The sequence below is a fragment of the Cyprinodon tularosa genome, unplaced genomic scaffold, assembly GCF_016077235.1.
Source record: "Cyprinodon tularosa strain WSP-4 unplaced genomic scaffold, ASM1607723v1 ctg665, whole genome shotgun sequence".
NCBI classification, from domain to species: Eukaryota; Metazoa; Chordata; class Actinopteri; order Cyprinodontiformes; family Cyprinodontidae; genus Cyprinodon; species Cyprinodon tularosa.
Window position 1 is genome coordinate 185,962 of NW_024039413.1, and position 27,858 is coordinate 213,819.

The 27,858-nt window shown below is 39.8% G+C and overlaps 2 protein-coding genes across 2 annotated transcripts in view; one reads left to right on the forward strand and one right to left on the reverse strand.

The window, feature by feature from the left end:
• Nucleotides 1-27,858, forward strand: part of LOC119771318 (sphingosine kinase 1-like) — an 86,013-nt gene that overhangs the window by 25,386 nt on the left and 32,769 nt on the right. The window contains exon 2 of the mRNA XM_038267188.1: nt 10,441-10,590. Within this exon, the coding sequence (XP_038123116.1) occupies nt 10,441-10,590 (150 nt within the window). The remainder of the gene's footprint in view (nt 1-10,440; nt 10,591-27,858) is intronic.
• Nucleotides 22,341-27,858, reverse strand: part of LOC119771316 ((E3-independent) E2 ubiquitin-conjugating enzyme UBE2O) — a 105,324-nt gene continuing 99,806 nt past the window's right edge. The window contains exon 23 of the mRNA XM_038267185.1: nt 22,341-22,416. Coding sequence (XP_038123113.1) covers nt 22,356-22,416 — 61 coding nt within the window. The 3' untranslated portion in view covers nt 22,341-22,355. The remainder of the gene's footprint in view (nt 22,417-27,858) is intronic.

Sequence of the window (27,858 nt, forward strand, 5' to 3'; positions counted from 1 at the left end):
CTGCTTCAGCTGTTCAGACGTGCTGCGCCTGCTGCTCAAAACGCGCCGCGGGACCTTTTGCTGCGCCTTGACGTTACGTTGCATGTAAACTCGCTGCTTCTGTCGCGCCAGCTGCGGTGTGAACGCAGCATTAGTCATTCGTTGCGTTCGCCTGTCTGCTAAGCTCAAAACAACCGCGCCTGGCTTGACTGAGAAACCAGGAGAACAGCTGTGCATATTTAAGACAGTGCACTTTTACTTTCGCCCTCTGGGGGGAGCCTCGCTGGAAAATCAAAACCGGTTGCATAGTATACCTTTAAATAACACTTTATAACTTATATGTATTAAATAACCATTAGACATGACAATAGATTCTGATAGAAATTGTAATCTTACTCAGATCAGAGAAATAGCTTAGAGTTTACAGAAGGCAGCTGCTCACCTCTCAGGAAGTGGTCCTGATTAACAGTTAAAAAGGCATTTTATACATCTCCAGTCTGCCACATCATCACCTCATTACATCACACATATTTGCAGATGATTAGACATCCATGGCTCCAGCCTTATCAAAATATTATACTTTGTTCTTAGCTGAAGGACGCTAACCTGACTCCGCCAGATGGATTTGCTCCGCATATCCATCTGGAAACCTTCCGCTGAAGTAATTTTGGGAAGGGGCGAAAATACTGGTTAGCTGATTGGCCTATGTTGGTGATAGACGGGCCAAATAAACCAATCAGATCAACGAAGCATATGACGTACTAACAGAGCGACGACGAAGAGGAGCCAATTGATAGATCAAACTCTTGCCGAAACCAGTCGGGAGAAGAGCAAAAACATCTTTTCCTCTGAGAAAAGCCTCCAGAGCAGTGTTTTGCTCTTCTTTCAGTAAAGAAATACCCTGTAATTCCGATAAAACTTGCTCGATAGCCACGCTAACGCTAGTTTCATCGGCTGAAGCCGCCATGTTCTTTAGACTGAACTGTCGTGCTTCTCGTTGCGTCACACCTCAACCCGACGTTTGTTTGGTGAACGGCTCCAAATTCTCTTTAACGGAGAGTCTCCAGACTGATCTGCGGGTGAAACCTTGCGAGATCAGGATGGTCTCACGCGGCTAGAAGGACGCCGCTCTCGTTCCATTCCCAAATATTTGCCACGTACAGAATGAAGATTATAACTGTACATCCGGACCGAGGAACTGTTTATAATTAGATAAACTATTGTGGAAAACATCAGTTCTGACACGCAACAGGCAGCTAATATTAAGGTGTAATAAACTCACACATCATCAATGATAATTATCATAACACTAGAAAAGGATTTTTTGTGGATGTCTGACTGATGATGATAAAAATCAAAATGCAAAAAAAATTAGTTATCTAACCTTCAGTAAAAATAGTATAAAACTCACTACAAACATTGCAATTTCTGTTCATTAAAATGTTGCTTCTATGTTGGAAGATAAGCAAAACCCTGAGTTAACAACAGAGCACTTCCTATTCACAAAGGTCCTTTGTCCCAAACCTAAGAATCTGCATGTTCTCACCGTATGCAACTAGAAAACTGTTATAGATTCCCATTCATTAAGGCAGTTATTTCCTGTTGCAAAGACCTTGTGGTAATTTTTTTCTTTTCAGATCTGGGACAGTTCCCATGCCGTCAGTTGGAAGGGAGCAGATGAGACGCCTGTAATCACAGATCACGTAAACATAGTTGAGATGCAGAGCGGTGGTTTGCTTTTCTGCTGGTATTTTTCATCTTCTAGGCCTCGGCGAAACTTCAATACGGTGATTAATTGCCTCTGAATTTATCAGCCTTATCACTACATCCAAGATAAGCAATGAGTTTTATTTTGAAGCTGTTCTAAAAATCTGGCCAAACCTCCATGTACTCTGCTGTTTTATCCACATATATTTATATATACATGTATAAGCAACCAGTGAATTAGTGTGCAGACCGATATACATCTGTGAACATTAACGTCCACACCCAAGTCCAAATAAGACACGCCACACGCATTATCTGCCATCATGACATTGAGCACAGCAAAATATAACTTCCACGTGGTTTAATAGTGTTTGGGGAAAGTTTCCTGTCCAATCCTTAATTAGATGTATGTTCTGCCTTGGTTTGCTGCCATGATGCAAGCGAAGCACAGATGTTGGAGGAGGAAAACCTCAACTTAGCTGACTGAGGAATGCTAGGAGAGGGAATAGACTGGCACACAGGAAGTGACATGACAGTTTAGTCAGGCTGGGCTGTTTTGTACATGATTACACACACACACACACTTACCGAGGTCAGGGCGTTCTCTGCCAGCTGCCATAGCAGCTGATTCATGAGGGCATTTCTGTGTGTTTCCCTCAGGAGTCCTGTGAGGCTTTAAAACATGATGCTGTAATTTTGTTTATCTACTGATAGAAAGGTTTTACATGTAGTTTATTCAAACTAGGTGTTTGGCTAGATTAGCAATTGCTGTGGCTGTAAACACTCCAACGGTTCAGACTAAAATGTAGCTGAAACCTAATCTCTAGAGTTTTTTTTTATATATTTTAACTTCAATGTTTCCTTAGTTTAAATACGACTCATTAATTGACGTAGAGCTGCACAAATAAAGCTAAAACTAAATCATTCATTCCTTCTGATTGACGTTTAAAGTATTGTCAGGTCAGTTTTACTTAACAGTATGTGGCTACATTTAATATGAATTATTAAAATAACATTTCTACCAAGTGACTCTCATGCAACGGTGCATTTCCACCGACAGAATGTATCATTTCTCTTCTTGGGCGCTCATTCAAAGCGCCTCTGAAGTGTAGGAAAATAACCAATTGTATAATGTTGCTAGGGAAGATTAATAAATATTTGGATAAGAAATGGATAATAAAAGTGAACATGTTTTGCTGGCAGGTTTCTATATTTTAAGTTAATTTAGGCGTTAATAAAGTGTTTCAGAGGAGTGATCATAGCGCTATGCATCAGCAGTGCTGTGTCTGACTCCCTGCCAGCTCCCAGATCAGCTTCTCTGATTGGTTGATGTGGTGCGTCCAGCAGCAAAAGCTCAATTTGTTCAATTCCAGCAGCCGCTGAATTGGACAAAGTGAAAAACAGCACGTCAGTTGCTCAGAAGCTCATGAGGCGCAGCTTCAGCTGCTCTAAACGCGCTGCGGGACCTTTTGCTGCACCTTGAGGCGCATCAAGCAGCTGCTCCTGCTGCCTCTCCTGCTTTAGGTGTGAACGTAGCATGAGATTTCCAGAGGACTTCACCATTGAAATTCACCAGAGCTATAGTGAAACTGACAATGCCCACGTGCATGGCAGCTGGATGCTGGAATACATCGGGTAAAAGTGGAAAAAAAGAGTTATTCCACCTTTCTGATTCCTGATCCTCCACGGACGGGTTGGTCGTTGGATCGCCAACTTGAAGAGGGAGGATTTGCCATCGAACTTCTGGCCAGAAAAAAAAAACACTTCATTAATGAATTACTCTCTGTTGTGCAAAATGCACTAGTCATCACTATCATGGATAATAATAAACACCAGATACAGCACTGGGACTTGATCAACAGCCGATACCGCACCGTGACGTCACAAACCAGTAGGTGGCAGTAGTGTTCTTTGACAAACATGGATGCCTCCAGTAAAGCACATTCACATGAAAATTACTCTGAATTAAAAACACTGATCATTTATTGAACAGTTTGTCATAATTTCATATTTAAAGTAATTTCAGAAGTTTGAATTCTGAATATGACTGAACTTTTCCTTTAAAGAACAACAATAACCTTTAACATGGATGCAGAAAGTCTTTGCACTATAGAATAACCGCACCCCCATTCTCTGTAAAACATAAAGGCAGGCAGGTTGTGGAGTCAACCTCAGATCAGCTAAAGCTTCAGTTGCAATGAGACAAAAGGAGCCATTTACATCCCATAATTTTTTTTTTCTCACCCGTTTTCCTGCATTCCTGAGCTCAAACTCTGTAACCCTGTGGATTGATGGAGACTGGTTTGAAACCAGAGCTGCTGCACCTCATTTCTGCCTCATTTATCAGCTGTCAGTCTTATTATGATGGATATTCAGTTGACTGCAGAACAAAGACCAGCAACTGTCCAGAAGGAATACCGCTGCAGGTTTTTGTTTCTCTCTCTGACCTGAAAACTGCTCTATGCTTTAGTCGGATGTGTGGATCTGCAGTTCAGACAGCTCCTTTTATTTGTCCTCTGATAGCTTTGACACAAAATGCACTGCACCATAAATGTTCTTCACCTTCATTTCAGCAGATAAATAAGACGATCTGCCAACAGAATTAGTATTTTTTGCTGTGTAAATTAAATAAATTGATATTTTGCACTAGAAATAAGCTAATACATTTATTTTAAATCATAATTTTTCCTTGTTTACCTGCTTAAATTAAGAGGAAATTAGATACACTATATTGCCAAAAGTATTTGCTCACCTGCCTTGACTCACATATGAGCTTAAGTGACATCCCGTTCCTAATCCATAGGGTTCAATATGACGTCGGTCCACCCTTTGCAGCTAGAACAGCTTCAACTCTTCTGGGAAGGCTGTCCACAAGGTTTAGGAGTGTGTTTATGGGAATTTTTGACCATTCTTCCAGAAGCGCATTTGTGAGGTCGCACACTGATGTTGGACGAGAAGGCCTGGCTCTCAGTCTCCGCTCTAATTCATCCCAAAGGTGTTCTATCGGGTTGAGGTCAGGACTCTGTGCAGGCCAGTCAAGTTCATCCACACCAGACTCTGTCATCCATGTCTTTATGGACCTTGCTTTGTGCACTGGTGCACAGTCATGTTGGAAGAGGAAGGGGCCAGCTCCAAACTGTTCCCACAAAGTTGGGAGCATGGAATTGTCCAAAATGTCTTGGTATGCTGAAGCATTCAGAGTTCCTTTCACTGGAACTAAGGGGCCAAGCCCAGCTCCTGAAAAACAACCTCACACCATAATCCCCCCTCCACCAAACTTTACACTTGGCACAATGCAGTCAGACAAGTACCGTTCTCCTGGCAACCGCCAAACCCAGACCCGTCCATCAGATTGCCAGATGGAGAAGCGCGATTCGTCACTCCAGAGAACGCGTCTCCACTGCTCTAGAGTCCAGTGGCGGCGTGCTTTACACCACCGCATCCGACGCTTTGCATTGCACTTGGTGATGTATGGCTTGGATGCAGCTGCTCGACCATGGAAACCCATTCCATGAAGCTCTCTGCGCACTGTTCTTGAGCTAATCTGAAGGCCACATGAAGTTTGGAGGTCTGTAGTGATTGACTCTGCAGAAAGTTGGCGACCTCTTCGCACTATGCGCGTCAGCATCCGCTGACCCCGCTCCGTCAGTTTACGTGGCCTACCACTTCGTGGCTGAGTTGCTGTCGTTCCCAAACACTTCCATTTTCTTATAATACAGCTGACAGTTGACTGTGGAATATTTAGGAGCGAGGAAATTTCACGACTGGATTTGTTGCACAGGTGGCATCCTATCACAGTTCCACGCTGGAATTCACTGAGCTCCTGAGAGCGACCCATTCTTTCACAAATGTTTGTAAAAACAGTCTGCATGCCTAGGTGCTTGAATTTATACACCTGTGGCCATGGAAGTGATTGGAACACCTGATTCCAATAATTTGGATGGGTGAGCAAATACTTTTGGCAATATAGTGTATATTTAAAGAAAAATGACAAAGGGGAGACGTTTTTATAAAAGGCTGGTTACATTTCATTGCTTCATAGTATTGTAATGATGCCAGTAACGCCGACGTCAATGTTTATTTAGAAAACACGAGCTGTTATTCCTGAGGCTACAGCTTACACCCCTAAAACATGGCTAGCACACACCTGGTAGCTTCTCTGTTAGCCTTGCTCAACCCGCTCAACACTTCCGGTCCTGAAACCGCTGCCTATCACATGGGAGCAGGAGTCAGCAGAGTCAGGCGAAGGAAACACATAAAAGAAAGGAACACAATACACATAACCGTATGGACCCCAATAGAACCAAACACAGGATGAAACACAGAATCCTTACAGTATTATTTTCCGTTTAATTTTTAGCATTTTTAGAGCTAAACCTGCAAATGTTTGCATACGCCTTCATTTTTTTGTTTGTTTCCTTAAAGGCATACTATGCAACATTTTTCAGTTAATTAATGTGTTCCATAACGTTTTGGATGATTAAAAGAGTCATTTCAGGTCGAACAAAGGTTTTCTCGGCCGCCCTGGTGGTCTGTAGGGGAAATACCGTACTTGCAATTGCAGGAGTCCTCGGCCCGCACCCACAGGCTCAGAAGTCTCGTGCATCGCGAGAGTTGGTCTTGCTTTACGGCGAGACCTTGGCTAACTACAATCTTTGTTATTTAGACACATGCATGACAAATAATGTATGAAAACATGCTAAATTTTCAAACTCGAAAATTGGAACAAAATAGTCACATACCGCAGTAGACATGGTGATTCATTGCGTTCGCCTGTCTGCTAAGCTCAAAACAACCGCGCCTGGCTTGACGGAGAAACCAGGAGAACAGCTGAGCATATTTACGACAGTGCACTTTTACTTTCGCCCACTGGGGGGAGCCTCGCTGGAAAATCAACACCGGTTGCATAGTGTACCTTTAAGTTCAATGTATTTTAATAGCATTTATTCTGCAGAATAATTGTGGATGGATCATTACTAACTATCCAAGGTTTTTTATACATCAGTTTATATCAAAGTTCATGCATGTGTTCAATACTGAATCAACTCTGTGGAAAGATTTAAACATTTCTGTTTGCAGGTGATGCTTTAATAATCTGACTCCGCCAGATGGATTTGCTCCGCATATCCATCTGGAAACCTTCAGTTGAAGTAATTTTGGGAAGGGGCGAAAATACTGGTTAGCTGATTGGCCTATGTTGGTGATAGACGTGCCAAATAAACCAATCAGATCAACGAAGCATATGACGTACTAACAGAGCGACGACGAAGAGGAGCCAATTGATAGATCAAACTCTTGCTGAAACCAGTCGGGAGAAGAGCAAAAGCATCTTTTCCTCTGAGAAAAGCCTCCAGAGCAGTGTTTTGCTCTTCTTTCAGTGAAGAAATATTCTGTAATTCCGATAAAACGTGCTGGATAGCCACGCTAACGCTAGTTTCATCGGCTGAAGCCGCCATATTCTTTAGACTGAACTGTCGCGCTTCTCGTTACGTCACACCTCAACCCGCCTCAAAGCCAACGCTTATTGGACGTTCGTTTGGTGAACAGCTCCAAATTTTCTTTAACGGAGAGTCTCCAGACTGATCTGCGAGTGAAACCTTGAAAGCTCGCGAGATCAGGATGGTCTCACGAGGCTAATGCTTTAATTCCATTATGAAGGAAAAGTCCGGTTATATTCAGAATTCAAACTTCTGAAAGTACTTTAAATATGTAATAATTACATACTGTTCAATAAATGATAAGTGTTTTTATTCTTTTACTGATTAACGCTAAATTCATTAAATCACTGCAAACGCATTAGTTTTAGTTATAAAAATTGGTAAATGGCAAAATGTTAAATGTCCTGTACTTATAAAGCGCCTTTATTCAAGTCAGGAGACTTGACCAAAGCGCTTTACACTACATTCATTCACCCATTCACTCACACACTGATGGTGGCAAGCTACATTGTAGCCACAGCTGCCCTGGGGCTCACTGACAGAAGCGGGGCTGCCGTACACTGGCGCCACCAGGCCCTCTGACCACCATCAGTAGACGATGCAGGTGAAGTGTCTTGCCCAAGGACACAACGATACTGAAAGTCGAAGTCGGGGCTTGAACCGTCAATCCTTCGATTTCAGGGCAAACTCCTACATCCAACGCCACTGTTGATTGGCGTTGGATCAATAGATAATTATCAATTATCTATTGATTATTCCTTGCTGACCAGACTTTTCCTTTAAAAAGATCAACAGACAAAAACTTCAGTCTTTAGATGTATAAAGCAGGTAGAGACACACCCTGAAACATAACTGGTTTTACAAATCATTAACTCTGAAGGAGATGACCGAAAGGCGAACAACACTTTGCATATTTTCCTTTGTGAGAAAAATGTTAACCATGCATCATCTTCCACTTAATGACGCTCTGCTCTCTCAGCCTGTCACATAAAATCCCAACCAACGACGTTGAACTGTGAGAAAATTGACTGCATTTTTTTACTAGTTCTTCTATGATGCTCTCAGCTTTTGGAAATTGTCACTAAAATGAATTATTATGTGAATCTGTATAAATTGTGCAAGATTAAAAAGACAGAATCAATCCTGTTTGAACTCGTAGAGATGTGGATGATCCATTGCTTTCACACTTTACAGCATTTAAAGCCTTTTCATGGGATGAACTGATAATATAATCAACTGGTGCAGAGAAAATACATCAACACATAAATGTGAATCACCATGATGTGCTGAGCAGCCAGAGCTGCAGCCTGTTCTGTGAAGCCCACAGAATAATGGTTTTTATTGCAGGGGACATTAATTACTGTAGCTTCAGGTTTCCCTCGGGTTCAGGCGGGACATTCAGGCTGTACTGCGGCGGTCTGTGTTTGGGCGGAAATTTGTTAAATAAGTCACTTTGCGAGAGTGTGCTGCATATTTTCCAACCCCACAAAAAGTGTTTAAAATAAGAGCGGCGATGGAGTGCATGTTTACAGTGTTCCTCTGTATTTCTTTTTATTGAGGGACATTAAATGTCTTATTGTCACATTTATCAACTCACATAAAGATGAAACGCCTCAAGAAATTCAACAAAAAAAAAAAAAAAAAACATAAAATAAATTTTAAGACCTACTGTTAGTTCAGCATTTGTTGTTTGGATAATGTTTTCTGGGCTTCAGTATGGCGTCACATTTATTTCAAAAACTGTAGACCTTTAATGTAATAAAACAAGATGCGTGGGATGGAGAGATACTGAAGTATGGCGTCAGATTTATTTCAAAAACTGTAGACCTTTAATGTAATAAAACAAGATGCGTAGGATGGAGAGATACTGAAGTATGGCGTCAGATTTATTTCAAAACGCCCGTGAGCAAAATAAACATACTCAAAGTGTATGTTAAACTACTTCTGCGCGTTTTATCTACCATCGCACAACATGCGCAAGAACCTGCCGTTTCCAGAAAAGAAAATCGCTCTCCTCGTGAACCACAGTGCAAAAAATGTAAATCTAAATAAGTCATTTTTTTCCTTAAAATAGGTGCATTTTTTCTTGAATTCAGGCGGTACACTGCAAAAACGATCTAGAGATGAGAAAAAACGTCTTAAATTAAGTGTATTTAACCTTAATTTGAGCAGTAAATGAGATGATTTGCCAATGGAATTAGTATTTTTACTTAAAATAAGATATTTAGATAAAATGCACTTGGAATAAGACAACGCAATTGTGTTTTCTCATTTTAGGTGTAAATTGTCTTGTTCCATTGGCAAAGTGTCTCCTTTACCTTCTCAATTCAAGAACAACTGCACTTATTTGAAGAAAAAATTACTTCTCTGGATGTTTATTTTTTCCAGTGTAAGACACTTTGCCAAAGGAACAAGACAATTCACACTTAAAATAGGAAAAGAAATATTGCATTGTCTTATTTCTAGTGCATATTCTCTAAATATCCTATTTTAAGTGTAAAAGAACCTCATTCAATTGGCAAATCATCTTATTTACCTAGACAAATTAAGAGTAAATGCACTTGATTCAATAAATTTTCTCTTATTTCTAGATCATTTTTGCAGTGCAGCTCCTCCCAGGTACCCTCGGGATCATAGTCGAGGATGGCTGTGCTATCGAAGCACTCGGACTGCTTTTCTCCCCGTGCGTTGAGATCCCGAGCACGCCTGGGAGGAGCTGGTGCGGGCGGAGAGCGATTTTCTGCTCTCAAAGCGGCAGTTTGTCGCGCATTGGTGATTTTGTTGTGCAGTGGTAGATAAACCACGTGCAGAAGTAGTTTAACATACATTTGAGTATGTTTATTTTGCTCACGTGTATTTTGAAATAAATCTGACACCATACTTCAGTATCGCTCCATCCTACAGGTCTTGTTTTATTAAATCAAAGTTCTACAGTTGGTGCCATTTTCTTATCAAACTTGTTTATGCTTTGTTTTTCATATTGAGAGTAAAAAAAATCATAAAGTAAAATATCTACTTATCTTGAATCACAAAGGGCTCTGTGTGTTTGTGCTAATTGGAAGGTAGAGAACAAGATTAGCTTTAGAGATAAATTATATTTCAAAATCTAAAAGTATGTGACGAAAGCTTTCCACGACTCCTGCCTTTTTTTTTTGTCCCAGTAGTGTTATGGTTTGCAGAGCATCCCTTCCTATCCAAAAACCTGCTGAGTCATGGTTCCTTGATCTGAGTGACCACCCTGTAATGAGCCTGATGAAGAACCCCTTGGATGCGAAATGATTTGTTCCTTTGTTTTCTTCTCCTCTGTCCTATCCAGGGGCGTTGCTGAGCTCGTTACCTCGTCCATGCAGGCTGATGCTGTTTGTCAACCCACAGAGCGGAAAAGGAAAAGCGCTCACCTTGTATAACAGCCACATTCAGCCAATGCTCAGTGAGGCAGGGGTTATACCTACGCTCATCATCACAGGTGAGTGGACTTATTGGCTGAACTATGCACCGCGCAGTAATGGTATACGTCCATGAAAGAAAGCTGAGGCTCAGATTATTTGAAGCCAAGACCAACAATATTGTTTTGCTTTGGATTTTACGTTTGGAAAAACACAACACATCCCCTCAGGTAACGGTGAAAAATAAGAATGATTCTAGGGGCCCGTGATTGACAGGTGGCCCCTAATACAGTTATAATACTGCTAAAAAAAGATACAACACTCAGTCAGGGGTGGGTTTAGGAAATTTGGGGCCCTAGGCAAAGACAGGCAGGGGCATCTTTATGATCCCTTTTAGGGGTGTAAATAATAATCGTTTTGTATCGATGCATCGATCCAACAGCCGACGATCCGATGCATCGACACGTCCGCAAGAGAATCGATTCATGTTTTTTTTCCCTCCGGTCTATTTTTATCCATTTGCTCCTGGGTGTAATTCTCCCTCCCGTGCTGCGGTGGCGCTAAACCTATTTTGCCGTCCTACCTCGCTTCCTGGTTATACTCTTACAGCAGTGTGTTGCAGTGAGCTTGACACAGACATTTTTAAATCATGCTCAGTATTGAAGCGTGGTCTGAGCTACACGCTGTGGGTCTAGATACGGCCGAGGCGGTGAGGAAGTGGGGGCGAGTTTAGTCCGACGACGGAGGGAAATGAGGGCCAAAAAGAGCAGAGATCCAGGTGGAAAAAGGGTCCCAGCGTTCTCGCGCACCTCGCTCTTCTAGCGGGTCAAACTTCACGAGTTGTTTTCCGCAATTTGGGTCATAAAAACAAAACAAGCCGGCCTCCTGTCTGCGGCGCTGCCTGCGGTCAGCTACAATTTGGGAGAGGAGCAGCAGAGCGTCTGTGGAGGGGGCGGGGTGTCTGGAGCAGAGGTATTACATTGCACTCATTGCACTGATTATGTGCAGGATTTTTGCAGGATTTTTTGATGCAAAGCCTTTCAGAATCTATAACGCAGGGATATTATTATTTTTCAGGGAATGAGGTTTTAATAGGAGTAGGTGGGGTGCAACTTTTCTACTTCTGTTATTTTCTGTTGTTTCTCAGAAAAAAGCGTAACGATATTACAGCTTTCATTGATTTATTTGAAATTTGAAACAATGTCTAGCCTGTAAGGTAAAAAAAAACAAAAAAACAATTGAATCGTATCGTGGTGTATTCCTGAGTATCGATTATAATCGAATCGTTGGGTCAGGAAATCGATACTGAATCGAATCGCCATGATGGATGTGATTTACACCCCTAATTCCTTTGCACTTTAAGATAAACCGTTTTTCTGCATCTAATATAAAATGTACTTTGACCATCTTTCCATCGGCCTGTTTGGGTTCATCATATTTTTCGTTCCGATGTGCCATTTTATAAATGGACTAAAAGCAGATATGAAACGCGAGCAGAGTTTGAAGTCCAGGTTTAAAGTGTTAAAGGATGATTAGATTATGGCAACAAAAATTCAAATGAAACTTTTACCAGAAACCTGAGTAACTGAGAACCTTTGCCTTCCCATGTTTGTCTCTGTTCACCTGTGTTTCACTCGTCTAGATTTAATCCTCTGTTTGTTTTCATGTGTTCACCTTCATTATGCCGATCAGCTGCCTCTAAGCCGTATGCAAATAGAGCAGTTATGTAATAAACCATTTACACGCAGCTAGATGCAGTAGTGCACAGAAACATTAACACCTAAATCTGTTTTACATATGTTTTTTATGTGATCTTTTTCAGCCCAGTGGGCATGATTTCTAAACTCTGCATGGATAAAACAAGTCGTTTGGTTACGAACTCTGATTACTGATCTGCAGATTAGCGCTAAATGCTTTAATACGGGGCTCGTTTTGCCCCTTTTTTCTGTGCTTGTTAATGTCCATGAAATCTGTCTGATTACAGGAAAGGATAATCTGTGAAAAAATAAGCAGAGTCACTGAATAGAAATAATCTAAGGGGTTTTACTTTTGTAAAAAGATAAAAACAGTTTCTTTTTGACCAGTTGACATTTTTGACCTGGTAATCCAGCAGATTGTAAACATCTATGAATCAGCATGGCCAGCAGCAGGGACAGTATGATCCTCCTGTAATTGTCAATCTTCTGAGATAAATCCTTTTTGCCTAATCTCTCCCAAATGACTCTGACTAATGGCTCACTGGAACAGAATTAACGTCCCTCTCTGCCTCCAAATAACTCTTTAAAAAACAACAACAAATCCTTACTGAACTAAATTATATGTAAAGTATTTCTCAATGAAATTATTCCGCTATATTTACATTTTTAAATATTATTTGCTTTTGATAAATTATCTTTTTTTTTATTTTTTAAAAACACGCTTAAAGCAAAAGAACTCTCGTATTGGTCACTAGACGAACGGTAAGTCAGATTACTTCTCAGTATAAATCTCCACCTTTATTGTGACACAAAGTTATAGCGAATTGTTTTTTATTATGATACGACATTTGCTGATATCACATTACGATGTAACCTGACTCCGTATATCCATCTGGAAACCTTCCGTTGAAGTAATTTTGGGAAGGGGCGAAAATACTGGATAGCTGATTGGCCTATGTTGGTGATAGACGTGCCAAATAAACCAATCAGATCAACGAAGCATATGACGTACTAACAGAGCGACGACGAAGAGGAGCCAATTGATAGATCAAACTCTTGGTGAAACCAGTCGGGAGAAGAGCAAAAACATCTTTTCCTCTGAGAAAAGCCTCCAGAGCAGTGTTTTGCTCTTCTTTCAGTGAAGAAATACTCTGTAATTCCGATAAAACTTGCTCCATAGCCACGCTAACGCTAGTTTCATCGGCTGAAGCCGCCATGTTCTTTAGACTGAACTGTCGCGCTTCTCGTTGCGTCACACCTCAACCCGCCTCAAAGCCAACGCTGATTGGACGTTCGTTTGGTGAACGGCTCCAAATTTTCTTCAACGGAGAGTCTCCAGACTGATCTGCGAGTGAAACCTTGAAAGCTCACGAGATCAGGATGGTCTCACGAGGCTAATTACGATGTGCGATCAATACAACGCGATATCTTCTACCTTTTAATTATTTACATTTCTATAATAACAATAATAATAATTTAACTTTATTGATCTCACGTTGGAGAAATTCACCTCTCCATTTAACCCATCCCTTTGGCTGCCATTGTGCGGCGCCCAGGGAGCAGAGTGGGGTTAAGGGTCTTGCTCAGGGACCCACAGTGGCAGTCTGTGGAAGTGGGACTCAAATTTAGAACTTCTGGGATCAAAGCTCTATGCCCTAACCACTAGGCCGCCACTGCCCAATATCAAATCATATATTTTACAATTTTATTCCTAAAATCTTGCAGGCATCTTTAAATAAATAAAAAACTGTATTTTTATAACTATAAAAGTTATCATAATCAATTGATTGACTTCAAATTAAAAGTGTATCCTGACAATGTGGACCAATGTTTCCTTTATCTATGCAACAGGGTCATTAATTATTTAATCGATGCATCAGGGTAGATAGAGGTATTGTTACACCTCTAATTAAACCCCTGCAGTCATATTTAGAACAAACTGCTACTCAATCTTATAAATATAAGTACTAAAAAATTGTTCAATGTCTGGTTTAGCTGTTTGCCCCAATGATGTTCTTCCCTTGTTCACATCTACAGTAGATGTGGAGCAATGTCAGATTCTCACAGAATAAAATGTATGACACTGTTTCATACAAATATATCTTAACATGTCTAAACTCCTTTCATTAAAAACAGATACCACATTTTTTTATTCATTTGCAGCTTGTCTTTGGCCTTGAATATATTATATTAAACCTGGGCATTATGGCTGAAAAATCTCATTTTATATTTTTTTGTGACAAAATCTGTTTAAATTATTTATTTTCTTCACTTAAGTTTCATAATAAAAGGACAAATAACATATATTGTTTTGGAAAAAATCGGATCTGATTTCAATTGTTGAATTGATCTGAATTTTAAAGGCAACAAAATTCAAGCTGTGAAACATCTAAAATAACCGTGTTTCACCCTGGCCCTTTAAGGGGGAGGATTATAGAAGAAAAACAGTCTCATTGGAATCTGCCTTTTTTTTAACACCAAATTTTAAGCATCATTTTAAACACTGAATTTTTTTAACACCGAATTTTAAACACTGAAATGTTTTAGACATTGAATTCCTTACACTCAATTTTTATCTGGTAAATTTTAAGCTGCAAAAGTGTTGTTTTGCTGAACTCAAGCCAAAGCAATCTACACTCGATAGAGTCGAGCAGCTTCTAGCCAATGAAATCAGCTCATTTGGTCACGTGACACAACGGCTGGGCTCAGCGCTGTTCCCGGCTCAATGAGGAATTTTTTTTGTTAAACAGAATTACAAAACGTCAATTAGCTACTAACAGACAGCTATTAGAGTTTTTCCTCTTATCAGACTGGGTGAAACAACTAAGCCGATCACAGCTAGTACGGCACCCCTGTCTGTTTTCCACCGCCATGTTGCCTCTGGCCGAAATGAAGAACAAAAAAAGTTTGCCGCCGGCCGCTTCTTCCGGATCAAACCGAGAGCTTTGGCAGACAGGGATGCCGTACTATTAACTATTCTGCCTAATTACTGGTTTGCTCTAATTATTCTAATCAAAAATATTGTCATATTCTAATTGATCTGACATTTTTGCTCTTATCTAGAAAGGTCCTTGAAATTTCATAAAAACAGTTTTCACTTATTTATTTTTATTTTTCTCAAGTTTGCAAATTCAGTATGAAATCCTAGTGGGTACAAGAAAACATTTTCAGCGTTGTCCTTCATTACATTTCTTAGCCTCATGATCAAAAAAAGATTAATAAGCGTTAAACATCATGGACAGTGAGGAACAAAGTTAAAATACTGACCCACAAAACCTTTTTTTCCAGCAACAGACATCTGTTCTGTTTAAAATATTTTATCTTTAACAGAAAAGTACTATATCAGTAAAGAAATGATGACAGATCAGATAAGATATTAGTGATAAACAATGAAATAATGATTCCCAGGCGTCTCTTCTGGGGCTGAGCACCAACAGAGGGTCGCATCCTTGAACCCAACCTTCCCTATTGGCATTTTCAGCCCAGTGGGAAAGAGAGCAGCTGTATTCAGAATTATAAATTCTGCTGCTGAAAACTGACAAAGAAAAAAAAAATGAAGCCGGTGGTTACAGAAACAACAAGGTGGAATCTGTACATTCAATTCAATTCAATTCAGTTTATTTATATAGCGTCAAATTCACAACACATGTCATCTCAAGGCACTTTACAGTTCAACCAGATCATACAGTCAAATTGATACAAAGTTTTCTATCTAAGGAAAACCAGTTGATTGCAGCGACTCAAATACAATCCCTCACACTAAGCATGCTTGTAGCGACAGTGGAGAGGAAAAACTCCCTTTTAACAGGAAGAAACCTCCAGCAGAACCAGGCTCAGTGTGAGCGGCCATCTGCCGAGGCCGACTGGGGTTCAAGGAGACAGAAGCAGAGATACAAAAAGCAGCTGTAAAAGGCGGCCCTGTCCAGGAAACACACAGCCAGGCAGACAAGCTCCAAGGCAGCTCCCATGCCAGATGACGAAGAGAGCACATCCAGCCAGTCACGGTCAGAGAAACAGGACCACTCTGGAAAACAGGCAGATCTCCAACATCTATAAACAAGGGTGTTGATGGAAGCAGCACAGCTGATGTTTCTTTCCAGGATGACGTCACAGCCAAACAGGAACAGACGAGGCAAAGCTACTCTGAGGAAAAGCAGAGAGAACAGAAGGTTAGAGATTGAACTAACAGATTCTGCAGTTAGGAGAACAGAGAGAGAATGAAGCAGAATGATGGAAGAGGGGTCCCTATGTCCTCCAGCAGTCTAAGCCTATAGCAGCATAACTATAGAGATAGCTCAGGATAACCTGAGCCACTCTAACTATAAGCGTTATCAAAAAGGAAAGTTTTAAGTCTAGCCTTAAAAGTAGACAGGGTGTCTGCCTCATATCCATCAAAAAGTTCCCTTTTTTATTTCCATCTTCTCTGCTTTAAAGGAAAAGTCTGTCATTTTCAGAATTGAAACTTCTTAAATTACTTTAAATATGAAATGATTCCATCCTGTTCAATAAATGATCAGTGTTTTTAATTCAGAGTAATTTGCATGTGAATGTGCTTTACTGGAGGCATCCATGTTTGTCAAAGAACACTACACTACACTGTTGATCAAGTCCCAGTGCTGTATCTGGTGTTTGTCACAACGCGCTATTATCCAAGTCATCTTGAAAACATTCTTCTTCCAAATGTTGGCTACATATTACGGGTTTTTTCTCTGGCCAGAAGTTCGATGACGACCAACCCGTCCGTGGAGGATCAGGAATCGGAAAGGGGAAATAACTCTTTTATTTTCACTTTTACCGACATCCAGCTGCCATGCACGTGGGCATTGTCAGTTTCACTATAGCTCTGGTGAATTTCAATGGTGAAGTCCTCTGGAAATCTTCAATAATTGTTGTTGATTGCAGATGTGTCTAGTAGTTCCCATTGATTTAGCTTGTAAAGCGGGGAGAATGGCGCTAGGCTTACCGCACCGTGACGTCACTGCTGGAAGATGGCAGGAGGGAGGGGTTACTATATTTGGGCAAAAATGGCCGCTCCCAGACTCAGCGATCGTGACGAAAAATTATTCTTTTTATTTTTTTTTTCCCGATTAACACTAAATTGATTAAATCACCGCGAAAGTATTAGTTTTAAGTATAAATAATGATCCATTGATTATTCCTTACTGACCGGACTTTTCCTTTGACGTGTGTCAACCATCAGATAACTGACCTGTACCTTATGGCCCATGTATGGCATACGCTGGAATACTCTGGCATGTCATACATACCCTGCGGTGACATGTGCCAGCATGTTTCAGCGTGCTCATAACTTATACAAAATGTACCCATAACTTATCCAAGGTATGCCAGCGTTTTTGCCAGATTTTCCGTACGTCAGGCACCAGCTGTTCTAAATCATCGAGGTGTGACAGGAGCTTAAATAAGCTGCAGATTCTAAAGATTCAGCCTCCTGCTTTCTACACATTCGTAGTTTAATCTGAACGACCTGCTGAAGTGACAGACGATAACAAAGCTTGAGGTCAGGATCCAGTCTGCCTCAGAGCGTTTAGTGGTGCAAACATGGAATGCTTTACTGAACTGAGCCACAGTTCCTGTCGAAAAGTGTACGGTAATTGTGTTCTGCAGTGACGCAGACGGCGTGTTCAGTTGTTTCTCTGCACACAGCTAAGAGCCTCTTGGACTTTAAAAAGGCGCCGGCTCATTACTGGGTCCTCGGTTGTGTTGCAGCTGTAGGGGAACTTTGACTGCACCGCTGGGTTGCTGCTGAATACAGAGCACGTGTGTGACTATCTGAATACATAAAGATGGCCCGCTGATGTGACTCCTGGGTAATCCTGCTGCTCCGGCTTCCCGAGACATCTGTCGGACAGAATTAATTAAAACACGCGTTGCTCTCCGGTCCAGACTCGTGGGTTTGATAGTGATTTAAAATATTTATCAGATGTCCCCTGAAACCCCGTCACAGCGCTGCTCCTTTGTCTGCTGTTCTTTCTCCTGTAGTCTTTATGCCTTTTTTTACAACGCCCCCAGAGACCCTAACAATAATTCATCCAGAAGGGTTGAAGGTTCTTATTTTCATGTGGGGATGCTTAAACACTTATTGTATAAGCTTAAAGTTAACAGGGCAACTACAGGATGAGAGAAATGACCTAGAAATGAAAAAAAAATATGCAAGGAAACCATTTAAAAATGTATAAACTCCCTGTTCCCTCACTGGAACAGAGGCGTAATGTTGCTGAAGCTTTGACAGCTTTACAACTACAGCGTCAGCTGAAAACAGGAGAATAAATGTTATATAAACCTTTGGGTTTCCTGTAAAATCGCTCAGGAACTAAGACCTTGGCTCAGAAATCATTGAAGTGGCTTAATAATTATTCTACACATTAGTGTCTTTATTTATTTAAAATGGCAATGAGGGAGATCCTTGGAGTTCTGAAGGATTCAACCCTAAACTAAGGATTTACAATCCTTTATATCCAAAGAGAAGTTTTGCCCCGAGTCAGGCTGAGCTGCAATATATTACACTCATGGGCGGTTCTAGACAGGGGCCAATGGGGGCCAGTGCCCCCATAGATCATGTCCTGGCCCCTGTTCTGAAGACATAATACTCTCATTTTCTTTCTTTACAAATTCTGTTTTACTAATTATTCAAAAACAATAAGGTGATGGCTTCAGTGGTGTTGAGATAGGATCCCAGTTTTCATCTGCTAAATGTTTTTTAAAATAAAAAAAGAAGAATTTCTTCTCTTTTTTTTTCGAATACAGATTTTATAGAAAACTGTAATTTTAGCTTAAATTAAGTCAAAAATATGTAAAATTCCTAAATTATGAATGTATATTGATCCAATTAGACCTTTTTTTATTTTAGTTTAATCTAATTAAATGGGAATTTTACTTTATGCTGTTATATTTGAATCCCTAGGCCTGTTTTTTATTTCAGGATTTCCTGGGCCCCCATGAAAACACGCTGGCCCCCTCCTGGCCCCCTGGTACATCTGGTCTAGAACCGCCAGTGATTACACGCCTTTTTAACGAGACACAACCTATCATTTGTGTTAAATATCTGCCATAGTTAATCTTTTTCCACCTGAAACAACCGACTGTTTATTTGTATTTCCAGCTTTTAAAGTCAGGAAATACATAATATGATTCATAAAGATGAAGCATGGATTTATCTTCCATAGGATAGAATTTGATGTATAAAAAATTATAATAAAACACAAAATTTTCAACTAATCAAAAGAAAAAAATGGTTCAAAAAACATATTTCTGGCTCTTTTCATTGTTATTAAAGTACATGAGCATGTCTGAAGATGAGGACATTTACCGTCAGGTCCGAATGATATACGCTTTGGCAAATATCCTTGTCCGGAAGTTTGGATTCTGTTCTGACGAAGTGAAACTGAACTTGTTCGGATCATATTGCGCATCACTGCATACGGCACATTTGTGGTGCAACTTTAAAAAAGCCAGTCTTCATAAGTTGAAGGTGGCTTATGATGATGCACTCAGACTTTTGTTAAATAAGCCCAGGTGGACCAGTGCCAGTGAATTGTTTGTATCTGTTAGTGTCAGGACTTTTATGGCTGTTTTGAGAAAGCTTATGTATAAATGTATTTGTCGTCTAAATGAGTCTGATAATAGAATTATTTTACTTCATAAAATTTAGGTTTTTGCTTAAGAAGAACTGAAATACACAATTTATGGATACAATTCCTGCAGGAAGGAGAGACAGTTGAACCCCAGACTCTGTCTCCCACTGGTACGGAGCCCCTCTGATGACATGGTCAAAAAAAATTTTGCCACGCAATAAGTTTAACGTGCGCACGAAATGCTTATTAATAATATTAATATCATTCCTGGACAACTGGGTAAGCAAATCGAGCGCGCCTTCTCTAAGGTCTAAGGCTTGCTCGATTTGCTTACCCAGTCGGTCTCCGCCAGTCACGTGACATTTGTTGCTAAGACGCCATTTTAGGTGGAAAAGGCGTAGTGCAAACAACCGCAGCATAGCTAAACGAAGGACTAAAGGCCCGTTTACATAGCAGCCTGTCCAAGATAAGTCATTACAGTTAACATAAGCCTGAAAACAGGGGCGGATTTATTGATATTATTAATAAGTATTTCGCGCGCACGTTAAACTTATTGCGTGGCCGCTAAATACTACTTCGTGGCCACAATTAAACATTTTTTTTGTCCATGTCATCAGAGGGGCTCCGTACTCTGGACCTCCTCTGCAGAGCATTTTATTAACAGAACATGACGCATGGTTACAAACAGAGTATTGTTCTGACAGAACAATTGTTCAGTTCATGAAGACAGAATGCTCCATCAGCATGACAAGGCAGGATGGTCTCCTGACTGGATCATGAGACAGGAGTGGAGCATCCCCTCGCACAAATGTTTCATAAACACACATTAATTTTATAATCATCATTAAATAAACCTAACAATGACCAATGTCAAATATAGTGCAGTTAAATACTCATCTGTGCTTTGGAGACATTGTTATAATTGCCTCCTGAAGGGTTAGGCACCTTCTCTGTTGTACTTTTATTCTTTTTTATTCCAAGTGTATCTGTTTTCTTTTAATGTATATTGGACCTTGAGTCTGTAATTAGGGATGCACGATATTGGGATTTTGGCCGATATCCGATATGCCGATATTTTAAAACTCATGTAGCCGATAACCGATATCGATACCGATGTTAAAGCTGGACAAAAAAAAGTAGTCATTGAAAATAGCAGTTTTGTTATCCATTTCTGACACTTTGAAAAATAATATACTCAAATATATTTTCATATGCTGATATCAAATTGATTTTTAAAAACGCGGTATCGATCTATTTTACTTTCAAAATCTCGTGAAATTTCACCGTTCTGTTACAAACTCTCGTGATATTTTGCAAATTCTTGTGAGATTTTGTTAGTAAAATAGATCGATACCGCGTCAATATATCAACATATAAAAATATGGCAACATTTCGTGAATTTCCGGGGGATTTCGTAGCATAACGATGACATATAGCAATATTTCATTAGTAAAAGAGATTGATATGGTGTTTTTAAATGGCAATATATCAGCATATGAAGATATTGGGATATTTTAATGTATCAATATTTTTCCCCTCGTCTTTAGAAGTTTTTAAGTCTGTAAAAAAGAAGTTTTTGAGGAAGAAGAAGAAGTAGTATTTTATTTATTTTTTAGACTTTAGAAACTCAGAAGCTGATCAAATATCGGGTTAAATATCGGTGGGGTGGCCGATGTCCGATCTTCAGTTTTAAGGCCGATACCGATAGGGGGGCGATTATATCTTGCATCCCTATCTGTAATAATAATAATAAAATAAAAAAGAAAACAGTATTCTATCATTTTTAGCCACTATTAAGAGCCATTGTTGAAGGTCCAAATAGCTGCAGGTTGCAGACTCCTGGTCTAAATCAATCCGCGATTTATTGGGCAACTTAAAGTCTAAATATTGTAAAAACATCAAATTGTCTTAAATGTTATTTATATTTTTTTTTTACTGATTAATACTAAATTCAATAAATCACTGCAAATATATTAGTTTTAGGTATAAATAATGATCCATTGATTATTCCTTGCTGACTGGAGTTTTCCGGACTGACTAAGTTTTCTAAGCTCACTTTTTTCCTACCTTGGTTGAAAACAGTCATGTTTATTTTTCTTATATTGTGTTTAATGGTTCAGCTTGTTTGCGTAAATCCAGCAGCGTACAGCATGCATCGGGTCGGATTTCTCAACTGTTTAAATCTGAGCTCTGAGGAGGAAGAGTGACACTGAAACGTTTTATTGTTTTGCACCTGACCTCATATGCAGCTACTTTCAAGTCAAATCAACACTTTATTCTGTCTGAGTCAATGCTTTAAACTAAAATCGTGTGTTTTAAGCCATGCAGCCTGTGAAGAGAGCAGTGCATGTTAGGGAGGATGTCATTCAGCCATAATTACAGCTTACCATCATAATCACAACCTCTGAGTTGAGCCGTGTCTTCAATGTCGCCCAGTTTAGATGCTTTTTCTCTCTCCCAGCGGCTCGCCACAGAGGGCCCGTGTTTAAAGTCCTGTTTCTGCAGGCGATCATGTTTAGCCCGAGCCGAGGACATTGTCAGAGCAGGAAGTGTCTGTCAGCCCTCGGCCCAACCTTTAGCAGTCTCTGTGGGTCCGTGATGGGGCGTGTGTCTGTTCCTGCGCCGCAAACAAGAAGCCAGATCAGTGAAGTTAAGACAGAACTGCTTCGTCGGTTATTTTACATTTTGCTGGAAGTCCCTGTTAAGTTTATTTTTAAATGCTGTGCTTTATAATTTGGAAGAGTTTTTATAAAGCTTTAATTCTGATTTGATCCCTTTCAGATTTATCAAGCACTAAGATTGTGCAAAATCTGTTTTTCTTCTGTTTTTTTAGCATCAGTAAATATTCATATTAGGAACACAATGTCAATCCAGAGAAGGTCACTTTAGTTATTAACACCTGAATGATTAGAGGTGAGTTTTCTCCGTTTTTGCAGGAAAAAGAGCTGAATACTTAAAGGATAAATAATGATTTGAAAAACGGAGCTGGTATTTATCAGTGTCTCCCTTTTCTTTAGCAACAGCCGCTGTAGCTACACTGCAAAAACGATCTAGAAATTGGTCAATATTTCTTAAATTAAATGTATTTACCCTTAATTTGAGCAGGTAAATAAGATAAGTATTTTTACTCTTAAAATAAGATAATTAGATAATATGCACTTGAAATAAGACAAATCAATTGTGTTTTCTTATTTTAAGTGTAAATTGTCTTGTTCCTTTGGCAAAATGTCTCTTTTACCTCCTCATTTCAAGAAAAATGCACTTATTTTAAGAAAAAATGACTTATCTAGATTACAATTTTTTCCAGTGTACCAGACCTGCTCGGGTCCTGCTTCATGACAGTGACGTTACGCTACATGATTGGCTAATAGTTGCCACATGATGTAAAACATAGTGGTTGCCCAGACAACGATAATAACATCACGCAGCGTCTGTGTGCTGAGTCAGGAGCATCTGTATCGTTAGCGGGTCTAATTAAGTTTTATCTGATCGATAACAAAACAAAAAAAAATAAAAAATGTTTCTGGTGAACAAAGTAACTGTTAGACCGTTTTATAAAGGGGGAGAGCTGGATAGCGCTGTGGCTAGCTGTGCTCAGTAGCTAACTACACTACTTTAAACAGGTAAAATAACTGTTTTATTTGTCCAAAATCTCTGCGAAAGTCATTTTTTAAGCTGAAACTTTTTTTTGTCTCCTTGTTAAATGGCAGAGCTCAGTCTTAGAAGGCTTTACTTTCTTTCAAAGACTGGCAAGGATTGTTTTCTACTTTCGGCTACTTTAAATCGCCGATGAAATGTAAAATAATAGTTAATATGGGTAATAATATGTTGAGACTCCATAAGAGACGCAATGCAATTTGTCCGAGTGGAGTTGCCATATGATGACGTCATAAGAAGGGGCGGGGCCCTGAGCAGATCGGGTACCTGCACCGGTCAAAAACACGGTACCCCTCTCTACACGAAACACTATAAAATAACCTCTTACAGTTTTTGTTTCCTCTAACTGCCCTTTTAAGACCTTACTGAATGTTAAAATCACTAATTTGAATTTCCTTCCCTTAGTAACAACATTCACCCTGCAGAGAGTTGACCTTAGCATCGTCTAAAAGCAACAAAGGTTGCTGTTTGTTTAAACTCTCAGGGTGTGTCCGAGTCAGTAAAGCTGATTTCTCTGAGGCTAAAGGTTAAAGATCAGATCGCAGGTTGTTGAATCAAACTTTGCTTACATGTGAACTTTTTAGACTTTTTTGGTTTATGCTGGTTAAAGATTCTCAGCCATCCAGGTCATAGATATTCCACAAAAGTTAAAAAAAACAATCCACTGGACGTTGTTTCCAAGTTTGAAGACGTTTCGCTTCCCATCCAGGAAGCTTTTTCAATTCAAAATGTCAGAATTATTGTTGAGTTCTAGGCTTTATATTGTGGACCAAAAAAAACAACTTGTTTTTGTTTAGAAAACATACAAATTGAACCAGACGAACGGGTTCACTCCTTTGGAATGAGGGAACTGGAACGCTGGACAAAGTCCAGTGGATTGTTTTTTTGTTTTTTTTTACTTTTTTGGAATGACTTGTTTGACTTCTTTCTCTAAAACAGGCACCAGAAGTTACATAATGTGGCCCAGTCCCCTTACGATTACAGCAGTAAACAATGGATGCAATGCTAATGTAGACAACAAAGGCAATATAAATATTGATAACTACATATATGATGGATTCTAACCCTGTAGTTATATATAATTGAGTTACACGACCAAGAGAGTAGAGGGACACCGGGGGATGAATTAATGGCTAAAGGAGACAGATTGAGTTGTGGTGTGAAAGCCATGTAGAGAGTAAGGAACATGAGAAACCAGTGTTCGCTGCTCATATGCTAACTTCCCAACATCGTATTAAAGTATTTGGGTTGTTTGTTACTAAAGAAATTAGTAACTGAATTGGACTGTAATGATTCTATTCAGGGGTGGATTTAGGAAATTTGGGGCCCTAGGCAAAGGCAGGCAGGGGGCCCCTCTGAATTGAGAAGACAACACATCAAACAGACCCATTCTACAGATAGAGAAATGTTAATAGAATAGACATCCATGATCTGTTCTGGGTTGTGTCCCTCTCTTCTTGTCCCTTTTCTTCTTGTTTTCCTCTCTATGTTTTGTACTCAGCTGATTTTCATGCTGTCTCTAAAGGAATGAAAGATTTTTTCCAAGCACTAAGCTCACTTAGCTGATTGCTCCTTCCTGTGTTTCCAAAAAGGCCAAAGTAAATAACCCAGTCCTTCTTTTCACTGTAGACAAGCCATGATCTGCTTATCTGTTCTCCATTTTTCATTTGGATGAAATAATAGCTGCATGAATCATGACAGCAGACAAGATAGAGGAGAGCAGGAGGCGGGGTTACCAATCTACTCGCTCTGGAGAGCAGAGTTCGCCGCTTTTAGATGTTGTCTCCAAAGTCTCCGGTAGCAGAAAAAAGTCTCTAGATTTGGCGCTAGGAGCTTTTTAGAAATCAAAATGCTTTCTTCCCTTTTTAAAGTTTTCTTCAGCATTCATATTAATCCCAAGCACAGTTTCCAAACAGCCAACCATGAGCAGGTGTGTGCGTGTGCTCTTTGAACTGCACTAACGTGCACAGCCGTGAAAGACAACGGCCTTTTTTTTTCTGTTTGGAAGGTGCGGACTGGATTCCTTGACTGGCTACAGTTTGTTCGACCGCCACTAATGCAACGATTGACCATGTTTGGGATCAATAAATAAAATCTCAAACTTCTACCAAACTCAGTTACATTTCCACTCTACCCAATTCATTTCTATATTATCTGAACACAAAAGATTTTAGAGGCACTGCTAAGAAATGTCACTTTTATTGGTAAAACACTCCTAAACAAACTTTTCGAATATTATCCCTTAAAAATTTTACCTGCAGTTTGCTCTTTAACAAAACTAGAAATTGATGCGCACAGGATTCAAGATATTTACCCCACAGGTAGGTCTAGTTGTTGCATAAAGAAAAATGTGCTAACCTAATTAATTCATTGCACTGGAGAGAGTTAGAGTTGCAGGTTGACTGGCTGTGTGTTTTCAGCACTGTGGTAATGGCTTTAGGGTAAAAATAGTTTCAGACTCTGGCTCTTCTTTAATGGACGTCTGTCTCTAACCTGAGGAGAGACGGTTAAACCGCATTGTTAGAAGAGTCCTGCAAGATTCAGAATGCTGAAGTGTTCGTTGTCGTTTTGTTTTTCCCGTAATCCCAGGAGCCACGAGGCTCTCTGTGGAGCAGCTGGAGAAAAGCACAACCAAAGATCAGCTAGCTGACGTTTAAACAGAACAGGAACAGCTTAACCCAGTCTGACCGTTACAGGCTGGATTTTAGAGACGAGAGAGCGACCAGCCGGCTTATTTCACCAGTAACACAGATTAAAGAGAGAATTAGAAAATAAATCAATTTCTTGATGTGGAAAACTCACAAAAGCTGCAGAGATGTGATGAGTGGAAAAACACGAGGAAGCTAGAGGCCTAAATATATGACTGAGAATAACATGTATGGTTTTAAAAACTACCAAGTTATTATGTTTACTTTGATGAAAAATAAAGTTCTCTAATTTAAGCAGAAAAGGTAGGTCAGCTCTGCCCAGGGGTTTCATTGTATCTGATGGTTTGTTGTGTATACTGAGAGATATTTTTGTTCCTGTAAGGATTATTTATTGGTGGGGAACGCTGTATAAAATGACTGAAAACATAGTGTTATCAGAAACCCCCCAGACTGTGTGGGCTGCTGTGTCAGACAGAGGATTGCTGCGTTTTCACAGGTACGCAGCGGTTGCTGCAGCTGAGTAAGCCTTGTTCAGACAGTTTTTTCTCCTTATGACACAAATAGCACATTTAAAAGGGAGCACTGGTCAACTGTCATCACCTGCTGCAGCGCAGGAGGAGGAGCACCGCTGCTCTACTGCTGTGCTGCAGTCAGGATGGATGAGGAGGCAGAGATTCATCAAGCAGATCCCAGCAGATTACTAAAAGATGAGTTTTTTTCAATATAACATGTGGGAATAGGGAACAATCAAAATACAAAGAGCCATCCATCCATCCATCCATCAATCATCCATCCATCATCCATCTTCAACATAAGTAATCTAAAAGCTATCATGAAAAACAGGCCAGTTGGAAAATTCTGATTGAATTTAGCAGTATGAGAAAATTTGATATTTTAGTTTGAACTAGAAAAAGCTGCTTCGGAGAAACAGCAAAGTGGGAATGCTATTTTATGTTGACTGAAAAAAAAGAAAAATGAGCTAAAGAAACTGCATAAAGGAAATGAAGCAGAAAAAAGCTGAAGAACATATGAAAATGTGATAGGAAGTAATCAGAAACTTCAAACAGCAGGAAACAAGTAAAATCATCTGAAGATTTTGTAGGGTAGAATCATTTGGCATAACAATGGCAGAAACACTCATCTTAAAAGGAAAACATTTAAAGTTGATTAACCAGAAGAAAAAGTCCAAAAGTATCTGTTTACCTGGAAGTTGATGGAAGTAAAGCATCTGCTTTTTACAGATGCTTTATTACAGTGGAAATGTTAGAGCTTCATTAAGAAATGTACACTTAGTTGTTTTCTCAACAGGCCTTGGTAGTGTAATTTGAAGAAATTGGTTGAGTTCGGGTCATAGCTACAAACCATATGGCACAATGAATGAGTGTGCATAAGGAAGAGGCTTTTATTTTGTAGAGTCCCTGTAGTCTTATTTTGAAAGTCTACCATCGATGTGTGTCAAGGGAAGGGTCATGCCCAGCAATGATATTGAATCCATTTCTAAATGTGAAATCACTGGTTTTCCATGTAATTGGTTGAAAAGATGCCGTATTAGAGTGTAAATGGGAGACTTTTATTGTGAAATTTGCTCTGGGGTGTGTTTTGAAAAGGACCCTAGAGTCTAACAGAAACAAGCTGGCGGAGATTGGGTTATAATGCTGAGCCATTTGCATCAATTAATACATGAGTAAAATATAGAGGCTTTTATTTTGTAGGGTCCCTGGAGTCTTATTTTGAAAGTCTAGCAGGGTTGTGTG